Genomic DNA, 24,560 nt, shown 5'->3' on the forward strand with positions numbered 1-24,560 from the left:
GACTGGACTCTGGTTCAGAACATTAGAGACATTTGCAATCAAGCAACATCAAGTGATGATTTTGAAGGTTTTAGGGATAATGGGAATGAGAGTACTGATTGGCAGGATCAGGCACTAGAGCAAAGGTGGCAGGCTTGGCGTGGTGTAGATGCTTCAGCTGCGGGAGCAGAATCAGATGCAAGCAATGAATCTCATTCTTCTGGTAGTGAATAAAATGAGCACTCTGGGACCTATTCCTTTGCAGACGACAAAGTGTTGTTTCGTGTTGTTCTCTGCCTAATCTTGTTTTGGATTCCCAGTATCCTGTTTTCCCTGCCGTGCTCCGGACCTTGGAACCTTCGCTCGTGAGTGTACATCTGGCTTCTTGACCCTTGGAACTGACTGACTACGAGTTTGCCTACCGGATTTTGCTCCATGCCTTGCAACCCTTAAAGACTGTTTTGTTTTGTATTCTGCTCCTAGTTCATCGTATCTCTTGTTATTTCTTGGCTGCAATTCAAGCCTGCTTATCTAGCATTTTGTGTTCCTGTTTGAAAACATCCTTTGAACTGTTTGCACTGACTTTTAAAGTGCCTCATTTAGTTTGTTTTGCATTAAAATACTACTATTTTGCACCTCAACTGCTGTTTAAGACATTCTGTGTTCTGTGGGTCACGACATTCTATCTATTAATGTTCTATAATCCTTTATCTCATAGTATATTTCTATTAAGGGGTCACAGTCTACTATCTAAATATTACATAAAAAGATATCATAGATTCTTACTTTGCATCCACTTCTTCCTTGTCTACAGTCTTATAGGATCCTCTATATACATTTTTAATTTAACTTTACATTAAGGTGTTGAATCATTGGTTGCCATTCATTAAAGAAGTTGTCTAATATTTCTCCTCTTAATAATACAGTTATTTTGTCCATTATCTATAATATATTTTTTCCCATTCTTCTAAAGGAGGTATCTCTGGGGTTTTCCAATATCTAGCATATACTATTCTAGCTGCCACTGTTGTGTAAAACAAATTTTTTCTAAATTTTCTTTCTAATTCTTCCTCGGGCATATTCAAAAGGTACATTTGAGGTGTTATGAATCTTGTTTTAAACTGGGCTGAGTCCCTCTCTGGAGGTTGAGAAGACTGGTATATAAAAGCTCTAAATAAATAAATAAATAATAAAATATTATAATTAGCATAGCACAATATTAGTATTATATATTTATATTACATGTAATATTACCAATAACATTGCAGTATAGTGGTATAATACATAATAATAATATGTATTTATTTGACCAGTCATATGACCATTTCAAAATAGAACACGAGTAAAAAACAAGGCAACAAGGTGAGGACAGCAGCCGACCTTCTCTTTATAGTCAGAATCTTATTTTCCTGGTTCTTCTTTCAGGAAATCTGCTTTTTTCTTAATAGCGTTCAGAGTAAAAAGGCTTACTCTGATGATGCTGGATCTTTCCTGCCCTTGCAAGAGGGATGTCAGAATATCATTTCTGTTGGGGGACCTCCAGTTGGATAATATTGGATGTAAATATCTGTCTCGCAGTTCAGTATATGCTGGACAGTCAATTAAGAAATGTTCAATGTCTTCCACTGTTTGTTCTCCCCAGACGCAGAATCTCTCACTTCTTGGGATGTTACAGTAGCGTCCGGTTTGCTCCATAATACCGAGTTGTTCAAACCTAGCCCTAGTATATATTCTTCTTAAGGGTAGAGGAAGTGGAATAGTTAGGTAGTGCTCTAAATGAGTATTCCTTTTGTGGGAAGCTAAAAACCTTGTGGCTAAAGACCTACCTATGCTCTCTAGGTCCAGCTGTGCATAGACATCCCTAATGCGCCGCTTGAGCACTTGCCCTGCCCCTGGACCCAAAACACCCAGAAATTGCAAAGGCAGACCGAATCCAGCCAGCTCATTATTCAGAGTGGCCATCCACAATGACTTCTGGTCATGCTGGACTTGATCCTCTAGACATAGGCGAGGAAGTCTACTGGGATCCATAGAGTTTACTTTTGACCAGTAATTAAACTGTCTCGTTAAGATTTGAGCTTTTACTGGGAGTATTCCTAGCTCAGCCCTTACTGCTGCCGCCAGCGTTGTTCTGGAAAGGCGCAGGAAGGTGCGAAGCTGCTTCACTTGGAAGGCTTTGATCTTGGTATAATACAATATATTAATATATAATACCAATATTGTGCTATGCCGATTATAATATATTGTATATACATATAATACTGATAATAATATTGTAATACAATATAATACTAATAATAATACAATATAATAATAAATAATTATATTTTTATCACCTGTAATATTACTAATAATATTGCAGTATAGTGGCATAGTACAATATAAATAATAATATTGTGCTATGCTAATTGTTGTTGTTCATTCGTTCAGTCATCTCCGACTCTTTGTGACCTCATGGACCAGCCCACGCCAGAGCTCCCTGTCGGCCGTCACCACCCCCAGCTCCTTCAAGGTCAGTCCAGTCACTTCAAGGATGCCATCCATCCACCTTGCCCTTGGTCGGCCCCTCTTCCTTTTGCCTTCCACTTTCCCCAGCATAATTGTCTTCTCTAGGCTTTGCTGTCTCCTCATGATGTAGCCAAAGTACTTCAACTTTGTCTCTAGTATCTTTCCCTCCAATGAGCAGTCGGGCTTTATTTCCTGGAGGATGGACTGGTTGGATCTTCTCGCAGTCCAAGGCACTCTCAGCACTTTCCTCCAGCACCACAGCTCAAAAGCATCGATCTTCCTTCACTCAGCCTTCCCTAAGGTCCAGCTCTCACATCCATAGGTGACTACAGGGAATACCGCTATGCTAATTATAATATATTATATGTACATATAATATTGATCATAATGTTGTAATACAATATAATACTACTAATAGTACAATATAATAATACAATAATTATATTTTTATATTACAGGTAATATTATTAATATTGCAGTATACTGGTATAGTACAATATATTAATATATAATACTAATATTGTGCTATGCTAATTATAATATATTGTATAAGCTATTGTACATATTATTGTACATTATATTGTATAACCATCTGATCAAAACTTAAAGGCATCACAACTTAATCACATTCATTATGCACTGTAAATCTAATGAACTTGGGACATACTAATTTTAGGATAACGTGTGCACATTGTGCCACATGATACAATCTAGAAAGACCATGAGGACTCAATGCACTTCAACGACTGGAAACAACAACAAATGACGGTTTTATTGGTGACTTTCCAAGGTTTTAACACCATTCACTAACTATGTTTCCTCTGCTGTTTGCCATTCCATCAAATTGTCCATGATCAGTCTTCTTTTGATTCCACAGCTGGTTTCATTTCTAAAAACAGGAAAGGAAAATACTTGTCAGACTTTGGAAAATCTTTGAGTTAAAAAATCAAACTCACAACAATAAAACACTGGAGAAAAGTGGTTTCTTCCTTCTTTTCAAAATCCTAAAAAGACAGTTCTAAAGTTTCCCTGCTCAGTATACCTCCTGTATATATCAGCCCCAACTCCCATTCACCCCCTAGTGGCCAAGCACTGTGCCCACAATCTGTTAACTGCAGTTTCAATTTCCCTCTCAAAACAGACGTCTTATTTATACTACCTTCCCCAACTGTACACGGCCTACCTCCCACCCTACCTCTCTTCTATATGGGAGAGAACCAAAGCCAGTCCCAGGCTGATGTGGTGGTTCTGTAAGGGATCATGGGTTTCGAAGAAATCCACAGTCCAATAGGTTCAGGTAAGGCACAATTTATTCAAGCTGATCAGCATGAGGCAAACAGACAGCACTTTTGTAAGTGCTTCCAAAGACTGCCGTGCCCTCCCCTGTTTTTGCTGACCTTTATACTCAAGTAATTCAAGGGTTTTTTGGTCATGGAAAGTACTCTCTTTCCAGCCCCCCTCCCTTGACCTTTTGATGGAAAGTACCTTCTTGCACCCGCAGACTTTGCGCTTAACCACAACCCAACTTCCTATGTAAGCTTGAACTTTGTATGACCTCTACGTGTCACCTCTTGTTTTTAAAACATTTTCCTCCGTGATGTTCCTTTTTTACAGAGAAGGGGTACATTTTTATGTTTATATTATTTGTTCTGGAACGGCTGTTCCAGGAGCTCCAGATTTATTTGCTGTGTTTAAATGTTGTGTGCAATCCCATGCTTGGCTACATTCATAGGGCAAGCCACCTGTCAATAATAGTTAGAATCCCTGGTCCCACCCCTCTCCGGGTTTTTTGGAGGGAAAGGGCCATTTTTCAGGCAGTCACACAAGGAAGCCAGCCTATAGGTCGCAAATCAGTTTGTCCCGTAGTCCCGTACTTTTAAAGACTCTAAAGCCCATTACTTCTGGAAGTCTCTAACAATCTCTCTTCGGGCACCCCGGCTTCCCACTGGGTTTAAAGTGTGCGTCCTGTAGAATAAAGACATTTTGTTCGGACCCAGTGGCGACAGAACATTATTATGTTAATTGTTTTTATTATATTCTTATACTTTGATGTTGACTGTAAACCACCCTGAGTCGCCTGCGGGCTGAGACGGGCGGTATATAAATATTGTAAATTAAAAAATAATAAATAAATAGTAAATAAATAAAGTGGAAATAAAAGACCAGATTTGTTCCTACATCAAGTAACTCTTCATATCATCTTAAACTAACACATTTTATAGCATAAGTGTCTGGAATATGATACAAGCAGCAACCACAATCCAGAAAAAAATAGAAAACTTTGATTTCTGAGTCATTGTGGTTCGAGTGTTGAAATGGGATTGGGGAGAACCTGAACCTCCCAAAATTAAAAGCTTATTGGACAAAAGTTGTGGTCAAATGTAACTATCAAATAACGTTTTCTGTTAACACCACCTACCGATAATCTCACTGTTGGGATGCAATGAATTTCCCTCTGTGCCAAAAGGCTTTGGCTTGGACATCTCCAATCCAGCCAGGAGGGTCATGAAATCCACCACGGTGTCAATGTTTTCCTTGTCTGCTGTAACGTCCCTCAGTGTGCACAGGACACTCAGCCGGCTGAAGGACTTGATTTCCGAGATGTTGGCTCTCAGGAACAACAAGATGATATTCAGGTCATTCATAGGGCAAGTCAGCATCTTCCTACTGAGGAGGTCAAAAGCTGGGAGCATTTCATAGATGGACAAAAGTCGCTTATCCCAGTGGAAGAGGTGGAGCAAATGGTAGATGACAACAGGGCCCAGGAGGACATACATGGTCCCAAGGCAGATGCTGGTCATTTGGAAGACTGAGAAAAATAGGAGCTTGCAGGGAACTGAATCTGGGAGATGCGGTTCGTTCCGTAGGAGTCCTGCCTTGATTGCACAACCAAATTCATCTTGGAAGAAGACACTCACGTGGCAGTAACCGAGGTAGATACAAGTGGCGACCATGAGGGAGAGGAGAACAAGGTTCCTCAAAACGTAGATGCCCACGAGGTAGTGAGAGCGCTGCTTGCAAGTCAAGTACCTCTCCAGTAGAGGGAATTCGAAGTACCGTTCCCGGCGAGCTCTTTATAACAAAGACACACAAATAAGAACTGTTATTATAGAACTCTGACCTTTCTACAAGACCGCTTCCAATACTAGACATATCCAACTATTCACCGCCAGTGCTAAACTCATCTTCACTGGAGGAGAGCCCAGTGTCCTGGGATGGTTAGGATGGAAATTACATGGCTCTCTAGATGTTATTGAATTCTAACTCTAAGCCTTCTTTATATTTAACTAATCATCCCCTGCCACGTGTTGCTGTGGCCCAGTCTGTGTATATATATATTCCCGTACCTTGGGAAGTCTGACTTGGCCACGGTAGTCCACGCTCTGGTTACATCCCGTTTAGACTACTGCAACGCTCTCTACGTGGGGTTGCCTTTGAAGATAGCTTGGAAGCTCCAACTAGTCCAACGTTCGGCAGCCATGATACTAACAGGAGCGGAGCGCAGGGAGCATACCACTCCTCTGCTGCGCCAGCTCCACTGGCTGCCGATCTGCTACCAGGCTCAATTCAAAGTGCTGGTGTTGGTCTTTAAAGCCCTAAACGGTTCTGGCCCAAGTTACCTATCTGAACGTATCTCTGCCTATCAGCCCGCTAGGACCCTGAGATCTTCTGGGGAGGCCCTGCTCTCTATCCCGCCTGCTTCACAGGTGCGGCTGGTGGGGACGAGAGACAGGGCCTTTTCTGTGGTGGCCCCTCGGCTGTGGAACACCCTTCCCATGGAGGTAAGATCAGCCCCCTCGCTAATGGTGTTCCGAAGAAGATTAAAAACTTGGATGTTCGAACAGGCATTTGGTTAATCAGTGCAATGAATGTGACGATTACAGGAATGGAAATATGGACGACGAATTGGGATCATGACTCTAGTGATGAGAAGCATTGTGTTGTTATTGTTGTGTAATACTGTATATTGTGCTTTTGTGTTTTAAATTGTATATTGTGACTGATTTTACCCTTGTTGTAAACCGCGTTGAGTCCCCGGTTAGGCTGAGAAACTGCGGTATACAAGTAAAGTAAATAAATAAATGTTTTGTGTGTATATATGTGTATATGTGTGTGTATATATTTGTGTATATATGTATTTATGTGGATATGCATAAATACACATGTGGTTATGCCGGAGCCCCCGGTGGCACAGTGGGTTAAACCGCTGAGCTGCTAAACTTGCTAACCGAAAGGTCACAGATTCAAATCCGGGAAGCAGCATGAGCTCCTGCTGTCAACCCCTAGCAATTTGAAAACATGCACATATGAGTGTGAGTAGATCAATAAGTAGCTCTCCGGTGGGATCTGCTGCATCCCTCTTGACCAGTAATTCTCAACCTTTCCAATGTCAAGACGCCTTAGTACAGGTTCTCCTGTTGTGGTGACCCCCAACCATAACATTATTTTCGCTGCTAACTTATAACTGAAATTTTGCTACTGTTATGAATCGCAATGTAAATATCTGATATGCAGGATTTATCTTTATTCACTGGACCAAATTTGGCACAAATACCCGATACGCCCACATTTGAATACTGGTGGCATAGGAGGGGGGATTGATTTTGTCATTTTGGAGTTGTAGTTGCTGGGATTTATAGTTCACCTACAAGCAAAGAGCAGTCTAAACTCTACCAATGATGGAATTGAACCAAACTTGACACATAGAATTCCCATGACCAACAGAAAATACTGGAAGGGTTTGGTGGCATTGACCTTGAGTTGGGGAGTTGTAGTTCACCTACATCCAGAGAGCACTGTGGACTCAAACAATGATGGATCTGGACCAAACTTGGCATGAATACTCAGTATGTCCAAATGTGAACACTGTTGGAGTTTGGGGGAAAACAGACTTTGACATTTGAGAGCTGTAGTTGCTGGGATTTATTGTTCACCTACAATCAAACAGCATTCTGAACTCCACCAGTGATAGAATTGAGCCAAACTTCCCACACAGAATCCTCATGACCAACAGAAAATATTGTGTTTTCTGTTGGTCTTTGGCACCCCCTTGCGACCCTCCCAGGGGTCCCGACTCCCACATTGAGAACCACTGCTCTTGACCTTCTGAAAACAAGTAAAATCCAGGCTATGGGATCAGGCCTTTGGAGAATAGGCTGACTTATTGACGTGTTGACTTATATAGAACTGATGGACTGCCCCTTGGATGATGATTTAAACTGGTGACCGGTGACTAATTAAATGATTGTTTTTATACTGTTTTATATTGTTGTTATTATTATATTGCTGTTAATTGCATATTCATGTTTTGATGTGGACACCATGGGGTGCCACTTTGTTAGCCGTCCTGAGTCCCTCTGCGAAGGTTGAGAAAGGACGGGATATAAAAGCCCTAAATAAATAAATAACAAATAAAACGGTGCTCCATGCAGTCACGCCAGCCATGGAGATGTCTATGGACAACACTGGCTCTTCGGCTTAGAAATTGAGATGAGCTCCAACCCCCAGAGCCGAATACAACTGGACTTAATGTCAGGGGAACAATGTCGTTATGTGCACGCGTTGTAATGTGTCTTTCAGTAATAATAATAATAATAATCATCATCATCATCATCATCATCATCATCATAATCACACAGGGAAGTGTTCGACTTGTGATTTTGTGATACGAAATCCAGCATATAGATCCCGTTTGCTATGACATACTGTGTTTTTGTGTCAATAAAATAATAATAATAATAACAATAATAATAATAATTTATTTGTAACCTGCTCTATCTCCCCTGGGCAGTTTCCAGACAAAAAAGTGGCAAACATTCAATGCCGTAACAAGCAAACCAACCAAATACATAATAAAGCAGTATATAAAATAAACATCACTGTGAACATATAATAATTAACACACAAATAAATAATTAAAACAAATAAGCCGCATCACCCACAGTTACATCATCACATGATATCAATAATTAAAGTGCCTTAAAAGTATAAAGTATAAAAAGATGATGAAGATGTTATGTAAAAAAATTATGTACAGACATCAACAGCGCCAAGGTGGATTTCCAGTATCCGACGGGTTTACATATTGAGATGTTCTACTCCTTCTCCTCTCCATATGCTAGGTTGCAAAGATATTTTTTAGAAGTCTTTTAAAGGAGAGGAAAGAGGGAGCCATTTTTACTTCTTTGGGGAAGGCATTCCAGAGGTGGGGAGTGATCACGGAGAAGGCCCCGTCTCTCGTCCCCACCAGCTACACCTGAGATGAGGGTGAGATTGAGAGCAGGACCTCCTCCACTTTGTATTTAGCCGATCAGTGGATGAGGCCCCACTCTCAGTCCCACATGTCTCAAGCACGGCTGGTGGGAACGAGAGGGGGGGGGCTTTCTATGTGGTCGCTCCCCGCTTCTGGAACTCCCTCCCTAAATATATCAAAATGGCCCCTCCCTACCCTCCTTTAAGAATAAACTAAAAATCTTCTTATGTGCCCAAATGTATAGAGAATATGAGGTGGAGAATATCATCTACGGTCATCCTGGAATGGAAATGGTCTGTCACTTTGGCTCTGCTGGCTTTTAAACTCGTAATTTCATACTTTTTTTTTTGTCTTGTTTTGTTCTTTGTTTGTTTTCCTTAAGTTGGGTGTGAATTTGTAATTTTGTTGTTACCCTCCAATTTTCGTAATGTCTCTATTATTTTAATGTGGGTGTCGATTTGGTTTGTGGGGCTTGGGTGGTTTTGCGTATTTTGTTCTTCGTCCAGCACCTTATGGCATCGAATGTTTGCCAATTTCTTGTAAACCGCCCTAAGTCCCTATGGGGAGATAGAGCGGAATATAAATAAAGTTTTGTTATTATTATTATTATTATTATTATTATTATTATTATTCTTTGAAACACAACAAGGTGAGTCCACAGTATACATGATCACTCTGCTGGCTGTTTTATTATTATTATTATTATTATTATTATTATTATTATTATTATTATTAGAAACAAAACAAGTTGAGTCCACAGCAGACACTCTGCGGGCTGTTGAATTGGATCACACATCGCACACTTCCCAAGTGTCTAGGACTGTTTGGTGTATCAGCGATTAATGAGTGCAGATCCCAGTAAGGTGGCCTTTTGCAGCTGGCAGATGGTAATTTTGTCAGCACCAATTGTGTTTAAGTGCAGGCCAAGGTCTTTAGGCACTGCACCCAGTGTGCCGATCACCACTGGGACCACATTTACTAGCTTTACTAGATCGTTAAATCATTATTATTATTATTATTATTATTATTATTCTGATACAAAAGCACAGTTTGTCACAGCAAACGAGATGTATATGATGGATTTTATATCAAAAAAATCACAAGTTGGACACTTTCCAAGCGTCTAGGACTGTGTGATGTATTTTCGAATGATGCGCACAGATCCAAGTAAGGTCGCCTTTTGCAGTTGACAGATTGTTATTATTATTATTATTATTATTATTATTATTATTATTATTATAGAAGGAATACCACAGGAGCATTGCAGCGCACCCAAATACCTGGGAGTCACTCTGGAACGTGCTCTGACCTACAAGAAGCACTGCCTGAACATCAAGCAAAAAGTGGGTGCTAGAAACAATATCATATGAAAGCTGACTGGCACAACCTGGGGATCACAACCAGACACAATGAAGACATCTGCCCTTGCGCTATGCTACTCTGCTGCTGAGTACACATTCCCAGTGTGGAACACATCTCACCACGCTAAAACAGTGGATGTGGCTCTTAATGAGACATGCCGAATTATCACAAGATGTCTGTGCCCTACACCACTGGAGAAATTACACTGCTTAGCCGATATTGCACCACCTGACATCCGCCGGGAAGTACCAGCCAATAGTGAAAGGACCAAGGCAGTGACATCTCCAGCTCATCCCTTGTTTGGGTATCAGCCAGCACGTCAACGACTGAAATCATGAAGTAGTTTTCATGATTCGTTGGAACACCTCAGCAAGCGAGAGTCCAAAAGTGGCAGGCTCAAACCCAGCACCTCAATCCGTGGGTGATACCAGATGAGAGACTCCCCCCTGGGCACACAGAAGACTGGGCGACTTGGAAGGCGCTGAACAGACTGCGCTCTGGCACCACAAGATGCAGAGCCAACCTCAAGAATTGGGGCTACAAAGTTGAGCCCACAACATGCAAATGCGGAGAAGAGCAAACCACTGACCACCTGCTGCAATGCAACCTGAGCCCTGCTACTTGCACAATGGAGGACCTTCTTGCGGCAACATCAGAAGCACTCCAAGTGGCCAGATACTGGTCAAAGGACATTTAATCAACTACCAAGTTTGCAAAATTTGTGTTTTTTTATCTCTTTGTTTGTTTTGTTCTTTTAGAAATGTAATACAATGGTATGGTTGCTGATGACACAATAAATAAATACATTATTATTATTATTATTATTATTATTATTATTATTATTATTTTACTGACACAAAAGCACAGTATGTCACAGCAAATGAGATCTATATGCTGGAATTATTATTATTATTATTATTATTATTATTATTATTATTAAACAAAACCTTCAGTATTTGCTCTTCCACAGAATTATGCAGCCCCACATCCAGTTTGAGCTTACTTGTCATACTCCTCCCAGAGTTCTTCTGGGTCAGTCCCAGAGTCCTGGAGTTTCACCATGTGCTGCACCAGCCGGATGGAACGGTTATACGATTTATCCAGCTCATCAATGATGAAGAACAAATCACAGTTCAGGGATGGGGCAGCAGCATATCTCCAGATCAGATAAGGTATATACATGGCAACTGCAATCACTAGTAAAGAATATGGGAATATCTGTTGAGAGAGAAAAAACACAAAATACAGACAGTGGAGGCAATTATGATCACGGAATAAGAAGACAAAACTTAGTCCTAACATGTTTGGCTTGTGGCCCTTAAAGTAGGAGGGGAGAATCAACAGAGAGACCGAACCTTATAAAGAAATGTCGTTGGATGAATACCCACTTGTTGTGGTCAGTGAATATACAAGGCAATGCATTGCTTTCATAGAATCAAAGAATCATAGAATCAAAGAGTTGGAAGAGACCTCATGGGCCATCCAGTCCAACCCCCTGCCAAGAAGCAGGAATATTGCATTCAAATCACCCCTGACAAATGGCCATCCAGCCTCTGCTTAAAAGCCTCCAAAGAAGGAGCCTCCACCACACTCCGGGGCAGAGAGTTCCACTGCTGAACGGCTCTCACAGTCAGGAAGTTCTTCCTCATGTTCAGATGGAATCTCCTCTCTTGTAGTTTGAAGCCATTGTTCCGCGTCCTAGTCTCCAAGGAAGCAGAAAACAAGCTTGCTCCCTCCTCCCTGTGGCTTCCTCTCACATATTTATACATGGCTATCATATCTCCTCTCTTCTTCAGGCTAAACATGCCCAGTTCCCTAAGCCGCTCCTCATAGGGCTTGTTCTCCAGACCCTTGATCATTTTAGTCGCCCTCCTCCGGACACATTCCAGCTTGTCAATATCTCTCTTGAATTGTGGTGCCCAGAATTGGACACAATATTCCAGATGTGGTCTAACCAAAGCAGAATAGAGGGGTAGCATTACTTCCTTAGATCTAGACACTATGCTCCTATTGATGCAGGCCAAAATCCCATTGGCTTTTTTTGCCGCCACATCACATTGTTGGCTCATGTTTAACTTGTTGTCCACGAGGACTCCAAGATCTTTTTCACACGTACTGCTCTCGAGCCAGGCATTGTCCCCCATTCTGTATCTTTGCATTTCATTTTTTCTGCCAAAGTGGAGTATCTTGCATTTGTCACTGTTGAACTTCATTTTGTTAGTTTTGGCCCATCTCTCTAATCTGTCAAGATCGTTTTGAATTCTGCACCTGTCCTCTGGACTATTGGCTATCCCTCCCAATTTGGTGTCGTCTGCAAACTTGATGATCATGCCTTCTAGCCCTTCATCTAAGTCATTAATAAAGATGTTGAACAGGACCGGGCCCAGGACGGAACCCTGCGGCACTCCACTTGTCACTTCTTTCCAAGATGAAGAGGAAGCATTAGTGAGCACTCTCTGTGTTCGTCCACTTAACCAATTACAGATCCACCTCACCGTAGTTTTGCCTAGCCCACATTGGACTAGTTTCCTTGCCAGAAGGTCATGGGGGACCTTGTCGAAGGCCTTACTGAAATCCAGGTACGCTACATCCACGGCATTCCCCGCATCTACCCAGCTTGTAGCTCTATCGAAGAAAGAGATCAGATTAGTCTGGCACGACTTGTTTTTGATAAATCCATGTTGACTATTAGCGATGACTGCATTTGTTTCTAAGTGTTTACAGACCGCTTCCTTAACAATCTTTTCCAGAATCTTGCCCGGTATCGACGTGAGGCTGACCGGACGGTAGTTGTTTGGGTCGTCCTTTTTTCCCTTCTTGAAGATTGGGACCACATTGGCCATTGCTTTGCTTGGGAGTATTCCTTTGCTATAGGAGTCTAGTGCCTAGATCCAGGGAAGTCATGCTACCCCTCTATTCTGCCTTAGTGAGACCACATCTGGAATACTGTGTCCAATTCTGGGCACTGCAATTGAAAGGAGATGTTGACAAGCTGGAATGTGTCCAGAGGAGAGTGACTAAAATGATCAAGTGTCTAGACAACAAGCCCTATGAGGAGTGGGTTAAAGAGTTGAGCATATTTAGCCTGAAGAAGAGAATTTATTACTTATTTATTTATTTGCTGTATTTGTATACCGCCTTTCTCAGCCTATCGGCGACTCAAGGCGGTTTCCAACAAAACAGTATACACAGTATCACAATACAATTTAAAAACATTACAATTACATAAACCACAACAGCAATAAAAAACAACATCATTGGCGTCTCCTTATTTTCAAGCATTGTCCGATTCCATCGTCAATCGTCAATTTCCTATATCATTTATCCATATCCGCTACTCTGTGTTTGCGAACGCTTGCTCAAACAGCTATGTTTTGACTTGCTTCCGAAACGTTAAAGAGGGAAGGAGCAGATCTAATCTCTCTAAGGGGGGCGTTCCATAGCCGGGGAGGGGGGGGGCACTGGTGAGAAGGCCCTGTCTCTCGCCCCTGCCAAGTGTACCTGTGACGAAGGCGGGACCGAGAGCAGAGACTCTCCGGATGATCTCAAGGAGATGGTTCGTAAAGGGAGATACGTTCGGACAGGTAAGTTGGGCCAGAACCGTTTAGGGCTTTAAAGGTTAAAACCAGCACTTTGAATTGTACCCAGTAGCAAACTGGCAGCCAGTGGAGCTGGCGCAACAGGGGGGGTTGTATGCTCCCTGAGAGCTGCTCCTGTTAGCAATCTTGGACCAGTTGAAGCTTCCAAACAGTCTTCAGAGGCAACCCCATGTAGAGAGCGTTGCAGTAGTCTATACGGGATGTAACGAGAGCGTGGACTACCGTGGCCAAGTCAGACTTCCCAATGTACGGGCACAGCTGGCGCACAAGCTTTAATTGTGCGAATGCTCCCCTGGTCACTGCCGAGACCTGGGGTTCCAGGCTCAGCCATGAGTCCAGGATCACACCCAGACTGCGAACCTGCGTCTTCAGGGGGAGTGTAACCCCATCCAACACAGGCTGTAACCCTATGCCCTGTTCGGCCTTACGACTGAGAAGGCTGAGAGGAGACATTATGAGAGCCATATATAATTATGTGAGGGGAAGTCATAGGGAGGAGGGAGCAAGCTTGTTTTCTGCTGCCCTGGAGACTAGGACGTGGAACAATGGCTTCAAACTACAAGAAAGGAGATTCCATCTGAACATGAGGAAGAACTTCCTGACTGCGAGAGCCATTCAGCAGTGGTGGAGGCAACTTCTTTGGAGGCTTTTAAACAGATGCTGGATGGTCATCTGTCAGGGGTGCTTTGAATGTGATTTTCCTGCTTCTTGGCAGGGGGTTGGACTGGATGGCCCATGAGGTCTCTTCCAACTCTATGATTCTATGACTCATGGGCTTTGTGTAAGACCACCCCATGTCTCCTCATTTGTACAAATGTTTATAATCCTTATTTTCTAATCTTTCCAACCCATGTCTGTTTTAGTAAATGTTGGGGCACTTGCCAAAAAGGCATCAGACTTATGTTTAAAGTGCACATATCCAAGTATGATGATCCTCCAAGTGCACATCCTTCTTTTGAAACATACTGTACCTTCAGAACCCAGAGGGGCTTGGGTCTCAAATCTTCCACTAGGTCCGCATCATAGTGAAGTAAGGAATCCCAGCACATGGTATCCACATAGGCAGCCTGCTTTCCTGTAAAGTTGCTAGGAGAGAAGCAGCTGATCTGAGTGCCTGGGAAGGAGAACAAGGAAGAAACACTGGCCTCAAGTACCAACATGTACGGCCTGTTCCATTGACTGTAGTACTTCAGTGCCACAGCTCTGCAGCATGGACTAATTCAGTGTTTCTCAACCTGTGGGTCGGGACCCCCAGCGGGGTCGCGAGGGGTGTCAGATGGGTCGCCATAGACCATCAGACAACACAGTATTTTTTTTGTTGGTCATGTAGGTTCTGTGTGGGAAGTTTGGCCCAGTTCTATCATTGGTGGGGTTCAGAATGCTCTTTGATTGTAGGTGAACTATAAATCCCAGCAACTACAACTCCCAAATATCAAAGTCTATTTTCCCCAAACTCTACCAGTGTTCACATTTGGGCACATTGAGTATTCGTGCCAATCCATCATTGTTTGAGTCCACAGTGCTCTCTGGATGTAGGTGAACTACAACTCCCAAACTCAAGGTCAATGCCCACCAAATCCTTCCAGTGTTTTCTGTTAGTCATGGGAGTTCTGTGTGCCAAATTTGGTTCAATTCCATTGTTGGTGGAGTTCAGAATGCTCTTTGATTGTAGGTTAACTATAAATCCCAGCAACTACAACTCCCAAATGATAAAATCAATCTCCTAAATCCCACCAGTATTGAAACTTGGGCATATTGGGTATTTCTGCAAGATTTCATCCAGTGAATGAAAATATATCAGCATATCAGATATTTACATTATGATTCATAACATTAGTGAAATTACATTAATGAAGTAGCACCAGAAATAATGTTATGGTTGGGGGTCACTACAACATGAGGAACTGTATTAAGGGGTCGCAGCATCAGAAAGGTTGAGAAACACTGGACTAATTGATAGTTTTGCACAACGAGCAGAGCCATTTTGATAGGCGTTGCACCCTGCTCTCAAGAACTAACTTCAAAGTACTTGTATATTATCAGGTTCCCTCACTCTCTCATTTGCCACCAGACACGGTAACCATTCATGTGCAGAGCTTCAGCAGAAATGTAAATCCAGTTGTTAGTCCCAGCTAAATCAAACCCATTGAATGAATTAGTTAATTCAGTTGGAAAATACAGTATTAGCTCTTTTCAAAAGACAGTAGTGTTTCTCAAACCTTCCTAACGCCACGACTCCTTAATACAGTTCCTCGTGTTGTGGTGACCCCCAACCATAACATTATTTCCATTGCTACTTCATAACAATAATTTTGCTACTGTTATAAATTGTAATGTAAATATCTGATATGCAGGATGTATTTTCATTCACTGGACCAAATTTGGCACAAATACCCGATACGCCCAAATTTGAATACTGGTTGGGTTGGGATTGTAGTTGTTGGGATTTATAGTTAATCTACAATCAAAGAGCATTCTGAACTCCACCAACAATGGAATTGAACCAAACTTGGCACCCGGAACTCCCATGACCAACAGAAAATACTGGAAGGGTTTGGTGGGCATTGACCTTGAATTTTGGATTTCCAGTTCACCTATATCCAGAAAACACTGTGGACTTAATGATAGATCTGGACCAACCTTGGCACGAATACTCAATATGCCCAAATGTGAACACTGGTGGAGTTTGGGGAAAACAGACCTTAATATTTGGGAGTTGTAATCGATGGGATTTATAGTTCAGATGAAGAGAGAGAGGGCCAGGGGTAGTTCCACCTTGTCTTCTGTACTATGCTAATAATACTATACTATACTATACTATATTGTATATACATATAATATTTATAATATTATAATGTAGCGCAGTGGGTTAAAGTGCTGAGCTGCTGAGCTTGTTGACCTAAAGGTCGCAGGTTTGATTCTGGGGGGCGGCGTGAGCTTCCGCTGTCAGTCCTAGCTTCTGCCAACCTGACAGTTCGAAAACATGCAAATGTGTGTAGATCAGTAGGTACCGCTCCGGCGGGAAGGTAACAGCACTCCATGCAGTCATGCCGGCCACATGATCTTGGAGGTGTCTATGGACAACACCGGCTCTTCGGCTTAGAAATGGAGACGAGCACCATACCCCAGTCAGGCATGACTGGACTTAATGTCAGGGGACAACCTTTACCAAAGGACATGTAATCAACTACCAAGCTTGCAAACTTTATTTTCTGTCTGTTTGTTTGTTTTGTTCTGTTAGAAATGTAAATTGTCTGGTTGCCCCTGACATGATAAATAAACCTTTACCTTTTAATGCAATATTATAATAATATGATATTATAATTATATATTTATATTACATGTAATAATACTAATAATATTACAATATAATGAAAAAGTACAATATAGTGATATTTAATACTGCTATTGTACTATGCTAATAATATATATTGTATGTATCTATATCTTGTAAGCCGATCTGAGTTCCCTTCGGGGTGAGAAGGGTATATATAAATGTCATAAATGAATACATAAATAAATAAACAATCAAAGAGCATTGTAAACATCACAAACGACAGAATTGGGCCAAACTTCCCACACAGAACCCCCATGCCTTGAAGGGACTTGCTGTTGTGAGCCTCCCTCCAGCCTCACACGCTCTCCCTCGACTGTGCATGCGCACCACGCTGCCATGTGCTGAACACACCTGCTCTCCCCTCCTCGCTTAGAGTCTCAGAAGCAGCCCTCCCCTTAGCGGAGAGGCCAGCCAGTCACAATGGAGGAGGGCTTTTGGAGGAAGCTTCCGCCATTTGTCCAAAAAGGAAAAGCACAGGTGGAGAGATCTTCAGCCTTCTCTGCCAAAGGGGTTTCTAAAACAATCAGAAATATATGTGCTTTCTCATGGTCTTTGGTGACCCCTCTGAAATCCCTCACAACCCCCCCCCCCCCGGGGTCCTGACCCCAGGTTGAGAAATGCTGCAGTAAAGGAACCAGAAGATGTTTTCCCACCTGACACAAAAGACAAGAAAATACCCGCTTCTTCCTTCTACATATAGAAACTTCCTGGATGGTATCTGAAACCAAGCAATGCTGCGTAGGGAATATTGGGATAAGTAGTTGAAACACTGAACTTTTCTAAGCTTTGGTTGAAATCTACTCCCAATAGTGGCAATCAGGTAATGTCCTCCACTACACCGAAAGCAGCAGATTACAGTCTGTCTTCCACATAAGCAGGTTTCACTTTTGAGGATGTGATTATTTTATTTCTTTATTTACTTTATTTGTATACCACCTTTCTCAGCCCGCAGGTGACTCAAGGCGTAAAATTCAAGGCGTAAAATTTACAGGGTATCATAATACAATATCATAAATACAATGAAAACATTACATATAATAAAAACTAAACAGAATCAATAAAATATAAATCCATAGTGTCTCCTTATTAAAAACGTTGTCCGGTCTCCTTGTCTAGTCGTTCCATTGTCTTGTGTCAATTACTCTGCATTTGCAAATGCTTGTTTTAAAAAGCATATCCTGACTTTTTTCTGGAATATTAAAAGTGAGGTGGCCGATCTAATATCTATAGGGTGGGCGTTCCACAGCCGAGAGGCCACCACCGAGAAGGCCCTGTCTCTCATCTCTGCCAAACGTACCTGTGAGGAAGGCTGCACAATTCAAAGTGCTGGTGTTGACCTACAAAACCCTATATGGTTCCGGCCCAGTGTATCTGTCCGAACAGATCTCCTGCTACGTCCCACCTCAGAATCTAAGATCTTCTGGGGAGGCCCTGCTCTCGACCCCGCCTCTATCACAAGTGAGATTGGCGGGGATGAGGAGCAGGGCCTTCTCGGTGGTGGCCCCCCACCTGTGGAACTCGTTCCCGGGGGAAATTAGATCAGCGTCACCCCTCCTTTCCTTCAGGAAAAAATTGAAAACATGGATGTGGGGATGTGGGATCAGGCATTTGGACAACCTGGCAGATGAAAAAGGACGTGGCGATAGACTGGAATTGACAAATGGAATGGAATTATGGAACGCTGAAGACGCATGCTGAGCTTATAATTCGTTTTAATGATTTTAATGATTGTGTTATATATGGACTGTTTAATTGTGATAAATGTTGATTGTTTTTCTATGTATATGTACTCTATGTAGGCATCGAATTGTGCCTTTTTTGTAAGCCGCCCTGTGTCCCCCCTTGGGGGTTGAGAAGGGCGGAATAAAAGTAACTGAAATAAATAATAAATAAATAAATAACGAGAGCAGGGCCCCCTCAGATGATCTCAAGGTTCATAAAGGGAGATGCATTCCGATAGGTAAGTCGGGCTTTATAGGCTAAAGCCAGCACTTTGAATTGTGCCCAGTAGCAAACTGGTAACCAGTGAAGCTGGCGTAACAGAGGAGTTGTATGCTCCCTGAGCGCTGCTCCTGTTAGCAATCTGGCTGCCATTCGTTGGACCATTTGAAGCTTCTGGACAGTCTTCAAAGGAAACTCCACGTAGAGTGTGTTGCAGTAGTCTATACGGGATGTAACCAGAGCATGGACTATTGTGTCCAAATCAGACTTCCAAAGGTATGGGCGAAGCTGGCGCACAAACTTTAACTGTGCAATGCTCCCCTGGTCACCACCTAAATTTATTCACTAATTGGATTATCTCTATGGAGCCCCCGGTAGCGCAGTGGGTTAAACCCCTGTGCTGGCAGGACAGGTTGCAGGTTCAAATCCGGGGAGAGGCAGATGAGCTCCCTCTACCAGCTCCAGCTCCTCATGCGGGGACATGAGAGAAGCCTCCCACAAGGATGATAAAAACATCAAATCATCCGGGCGTCCCCTGGGCAACGTCCTTGCAGACGGCCAATTCTCTCATACCAGAAGCGACTTGCAATTTCTCAAGTTGCTCCTGACACGACAAAAAAAAAAATCCCTATGAATCATTTGCTCCTCTAATTCAACTTTATGGTCAATGTCTGGTGGAAACCTACCCTAGAGTTGCCCGGGAGAACCCAGAAATTTTTCATGTTTTTCAAAAAAGGAAAATCCCTAGAACTCTTATCAAGTTACATAACGTCTGGGTAAAAGCACAACTAATCTAGGATCGCAAAAGATATTTCTTTAAAGATGAAAAAATGGTTTGTAATAGTTTCCAAAAGGCATTAAAAATAGAGTTGGAAACTGCACCATTCATTGATTAAATGGCTTGTGTACTTTTGCCTCAAATGAGTATCCAAAAGCCAGGAGTGGGGTGTCTGTTTGGACACACAAGTCTCATTTATAAATACTTTGCATACCAGCAAGGAAACATTCCACAGTTTGCTTTTAAAATACTGTTTATATACTGTGAATGCTGTCTAAATAAATGGACTACTAATCATCTATCTTGATGGTATGTTCAAACCCCACAAATGGTTCTGTATGAGTCAGGATAGGCTAGAGGGAAGATATTTTTATTTATTCCCCCTAGGTCTGTCCAACCTCACATAGGCATTCCCTATCCAAAAAAGAAAAAAGAAATCCTGAGCCAAGCTGAGAATAGCAACCAACTATGCAACCTCAGCTAAATTACTACCAGGCTTCTGCAAAGTTACATGTAGGTTGTTGCATAGCCTGTTACATTCCAGGACAAGAAATACTCTCGGACTTTAAACACCACACTGTTGGATGGAAAACAATCCTTTTATTGAAGATAATTAAAAAACAGTATGGTAAAAAAGCAGTTTAAAGAAATAGGTAAATCATCATAATCATCACTTTATTTCTTAATTAGTCGCTCTCCACCAAAGTGCTCCGAGCGACTTACAATTTAAAATAGCTTATACACAATATAAAACATTCAATATAAAAACATTCAACATAAAAACATTCAGCAGTGACTGTGGCAAAATTTGATCCGATTACTTAAATGCACAACCAAACAGCCAAGTCTTGAGTGCCTTTACAAAAGGTGGCAACTCCGACATTGCTCTAATATATGGAGGCAATGAGTTCCACAGAATTGGAGCATAGATCGAAAAAGCTCTACGCCTTGTAGCTTCCAAATGTGTCTCCCTAGGACCCGGTATGTATAGGAGATTTTCCTGGGTGGATCGAGGTGACCACTGATGGGGAAAAGGAATGAGGCGGTCCCTAAGATATAAAGGTCCTTGGCCATTTTGAGCTCTAAATGTCAGGATCAGTATCTTGTAAGAGATCCGATGTTCTATTGGTAGCCAATGCAGTTGTTGCAGAATCAGTGTAATATGGGATCTTATAGATGATCCCGCTAGCAGCCTGGCTGCCGCATTTTGGACCATCCGAATGTTCTGGGTTGTTGACTTCGGAAGGCCAGCATATAAGGCATTGCAATAGTCCAACCTTGTGGTGACTGTTGCGTGGATTACCGTTGCCAATGCTTCTACCGAAAGGTAGGATGCCAATTTCCTTGCCTGGCGAAGATGAAAAAAGGCCTGCTTACTTATGGCAGTGATCTGGGCCTCCATCGTCAGCGATGAATCCAACACAAGCCCAAGGCTTTTAACAGTGGCAGACGGAACCAGAGCTTCCCCATCGAAATCAGGCAGAGACTGGGTTAATTCTGGCTGCTGGCCGGGCCAGAGTATCTGTTTTTGCAGGATTGACTTTTAGTCTGCTTGCTCGTAGCCAACTCATCACTGCTTCCAAACACAGCTTAAAGTTCTCAGGAATCACGGTTGTCCCAGGTTCGAGACGCAAGAGTAGCTGGGTATCATCTGCATACTGGTAGCACTCTATGCCAAAGCTCCGCACCAGGCCAGCAAGTGGTCGGACGTAGATGTTAAATAACAGGGGCGAGAGGAGAGCACCCTCAGGAACTCCACAGCAAAGGCAGGAGCTCTCAGAGCTTTGGCCTGACCACTCCACCCTCTGTCTCCGGTCCCGGAGGAATGAATTGAACCATTTGAGGGCTAAACCTCGTACACCAGACAGAGCCAATTGATGAATCAGCAAGTCATGGTCCACAGTGTCGAATGCAGCTGTGAGGTCCAAGAGTACCAATAGCGCTGATCCGCCTCGGTCTAACTGACGACGAATTTAATCAGTAATAGCTACCAAGACAGTCTCTGTCCCATGACCTGAATGAAAGCCTGATTGGAAGGGGTCCAAACCTGCAGTCTCATCTAAGAATTGCTGTAGCTGCCCCGCCACTCTCCGTTCAATCACCTTGCCCAGGAACGGAAGGTTTGAAATCCAATTAGGTAGGAAGATAAGCAGGAACAAAGTAGTCCAGGGTAATAGTTTAGCAGAGTCCATAAAAACAAAGCCAAAATTTCTCAAATGAAATGCAAGAAACCAGGAAACATGAACCCAAGGCATGAATATTGACAAAATTACCATCTGTCAGCTGCAAAAGGCCACCCTACTGGGATCTGCATGCATTATTTGCCGATACATCACATACTAATAATATAATATAATATATTGTATATACATATAATATTTATAATATTATAATGTAATACAATATAATACTACTAATAATAATATAATATTATTATTATATATTTTATATTACATTTAATATTACTATTATAATATAATGGTATAGTACAATATATGATACTGATATTGTACTATGCTAATAATATATTGTATGTATATATAGCTTGTAAGCCACTCTGAGTCCCCTTCGGGGTGAGAAGAGCGGCGTATACATGTCGTAAATAAATAAATAAATAAAAATATAGAAACATAAAATCCAAGAATGAAAACCATGAAAGTCAGGCAAGGCATTTCATATATATATATAGAGAGAGAGAGAGATAGCGTCCCTACATCGCGGTTTTCCACGTATCGTGGGTGGTCCTGGAACGTAACCCCCGCGATAAGTGAGGGAACACTGTATAAGCCGAGGCACCTAATTTTACTACAAAAAAACTGGGACAACATATTGACTCGAGTATAAACTGAATGTGGGAAATGCAGCAGCTACTGGTAAATTTCAAAATAAAAATAGATACCAATAAAATTACATTAATCAAGGCATCAGTAGGCTAAATGTATTTGAATAATTACATAAAATTGTAATTTAAGATAAGACTGTCCAGCTCAGATTTAACTATTATTCTAAACTTCTTCGATGTAAATGTGCTTAACAATTAAGAGAGTAAAATAATGGAAATGTAATAATAACATAATAATAGAGTAATACAATAACAATAATAGCATAAAATAATAAATGTAATAATAATAAATAGAGTAAGATAATAATAATAATAATAATAATAATAATAATAATAAGAAGAAGAAGAAGAAGAAGAAGAAGAAGAAGAAGAAGACGACGACGACGACTCTGGCACAAATCAGTAAAGGTGGTCCCAGTGGTGATTGGCACACTGGGTTTTTTTTTGGTCGTGTCAGGAGTGACTCCTGGTGTGAGAGAATTGGCCGTCTGCAAGGATGTTGCCCAGGGGACACCTGGATGATTTTGATGTTTTTATCATCCTTGTGGGAGGCTTCTTTCATGTCCCCGCATGAGGAGCTGGAGCTGATAGAGGGAACTCATCCGCCTCTCCCCGGATTCGAACCTGCGACCTGTCGGTCTTCAGTCCTGCCGGCACAGGGGTTTAACCCACTGCGCCACTGGGGACTCCATGGCACACTGGGTGCAGTGCCTAAAGACCTTGGCCTGCACTTAGACACAATTAGCACTGATAAAATTACCATCTGCCAGCTGCAAAAGGCCACCTTACTGGGATCTGCACGCATTATTTGCCGATACATCACACAGTCCTAGACAATTGGGAAGTGTCTGACGTGTGATCCAATACAACAGCCAGCAGAGTGATCTTGTTTGCTGTGGACTCACCTTGTTGTGTTGCAAATAATAATAATAATAATAATAATAATAATAATAATAATAGAGTAAAATAATTGTAGTAAAAATAATAATAACAACATAGTAAAATAAAATAAAAAACCTTGACTTGAGTATAAGCCTATAAAAAGGACTGAAAAACTCGGCTTGTATACGGTAACTTAATCTGGATCTATTTTACGGATAAAAAATTGCCCACAACAAATAATACAAAAACAGCAGTTTTGAAGCACCTCGGACACATTTAAAACCTACCTGCAGAAAACTCCCGAGCAAACGCCAAGGACATCAACACGAGAGGCAATCCCACCGTCACAAACTTCACCATGCGGTCGCAAGGTAATTCCAGGCGAAGCCCTTTAGCCCTGGAGCCGTTTGGATCTGGAAGCAGAGCATCTGAGAGCATATACTGGCCAGCTGTGTGGGCGATCGACATGATTATTTCGGATGGGGAGCCGTGCACAACACAGGAAAGGTCAAGGCAGCTGCTGTTGCTACTGCTCTGGGCAGCTCTCGAATGGCATCTCAAGCCCTTTACCGCTTTCCCTTTTGTGCCTGTTGAATGGAAATGTGTTATGTGTAGAAAATTAAGTCCTGGGCAGTTGTCAATAAGAGCCTTGGCTGCCTGCTAAACAAAATTACAGGGCTTGCCTATACACTAGCCCGTCCCAGAAATAGCGCAAAATGAAGAGCAACATCCTTTGATTGCTGGGGACACCACGTCCCGCAGTTTTCCATAAGGCTGGGTCTTTGTGGTTTTTCCTTCCCCTTTCATAAACAGAAGTTATTTTCAGCAGGCCTTGGCAGGATTGTGGGTTTGGTTTCACGTTTGAGAACATCCAAGAATGGGTTTGGGGGATGGATAGATGGCAAGTTTGGGCCACGCTTTGATTTTCAGAGAAGTCTGGGTGGTGGGAAGCTCTGAACACCTGCATTCGGAAGATATTTTGAGCCCTGTGGTATATGACCACAATACGGGGCAAAATGAACAGAACCTTTCCCAGATTTGATGTTTAGTGCTTGGCAAACGTCAGAAGTCCACAAGTA

General features: G+C 42.1%; 1 protein-coding gene across 1 annotated transcript; it reads right to left on the bottom strand.

Annotated features, from left to right (window-relative positions):
- Nucleotides 1–3,117: 3,117 nt before the first annotated feature.
- PANX3 (pannexin 3) lies at nucleotides 3,118–24,179 on the bottom strand. Its single transcript, XM_060787759.2, has 5 exons — nucleotides 23,769–24,179; nucleotides 14,673–14,815; nucleotides 11,106–11,320; nucleotides 4,907–5,559; nucleotides 3,118–3,376 (listed from the first exon to the last, which is right to left on the bottom strand). Exons 1-5 carry the CDS (start codon nucleotides 23,947–23,949, stop codon nucleotides 3,342–3,344), a joined length of 1,227 nt encoding a protein of 408 aa, XP_060643742.2. The 5' UTR covers nucleotides 23,950–24,179; the 3' UTR covers nucleotides 3,118–3,341.
- Nucleotides 24,180–24,560: the final 381 nt, after the last annotated feature.

Source organism: Anolis sagrei, chromosome 7 (assembly GCF_037176765.1).
Source record: "Anolis sagrei isolate rAnoSag1 chromosome 7, rAnoSag1.mat, whole genome shotgun sequence".
NCBI classification, from domain to species: Eukaryota; Metazoa; Chordata; class Lepidosauria; order Squamata; family Dactyloidae; genus Anolis; species Anolis sagrei.

What these genes read in the sequence shown, in the direction of transcription:
- PANX3 (XM_060787759.2), bottom strand. Translation starts at nt 23,949, where the DNA reads ATGTCGATCGCCCACACAGCTGGCCAGTATATGCTCTCAGATGCTCTG. An exon ending in AGCCCCTCTGGGTTCTGAAG is followed by an intron (nt 11,321 to 14,672) that starts GTACAGTATGTT and finishes CTCTCTCAACAG; the next exon opens with ATATTCCCATATTCTTTACT. An exon ending in CTCTGGGAGGAGTATGACAA is followed by an intron (nt 5,560 to 11,105) that starts GTAAGCTCAAAC and finishes TTTGTTATAAAG; the next exon opens with AGCTCGCCGGGAACGGTACT.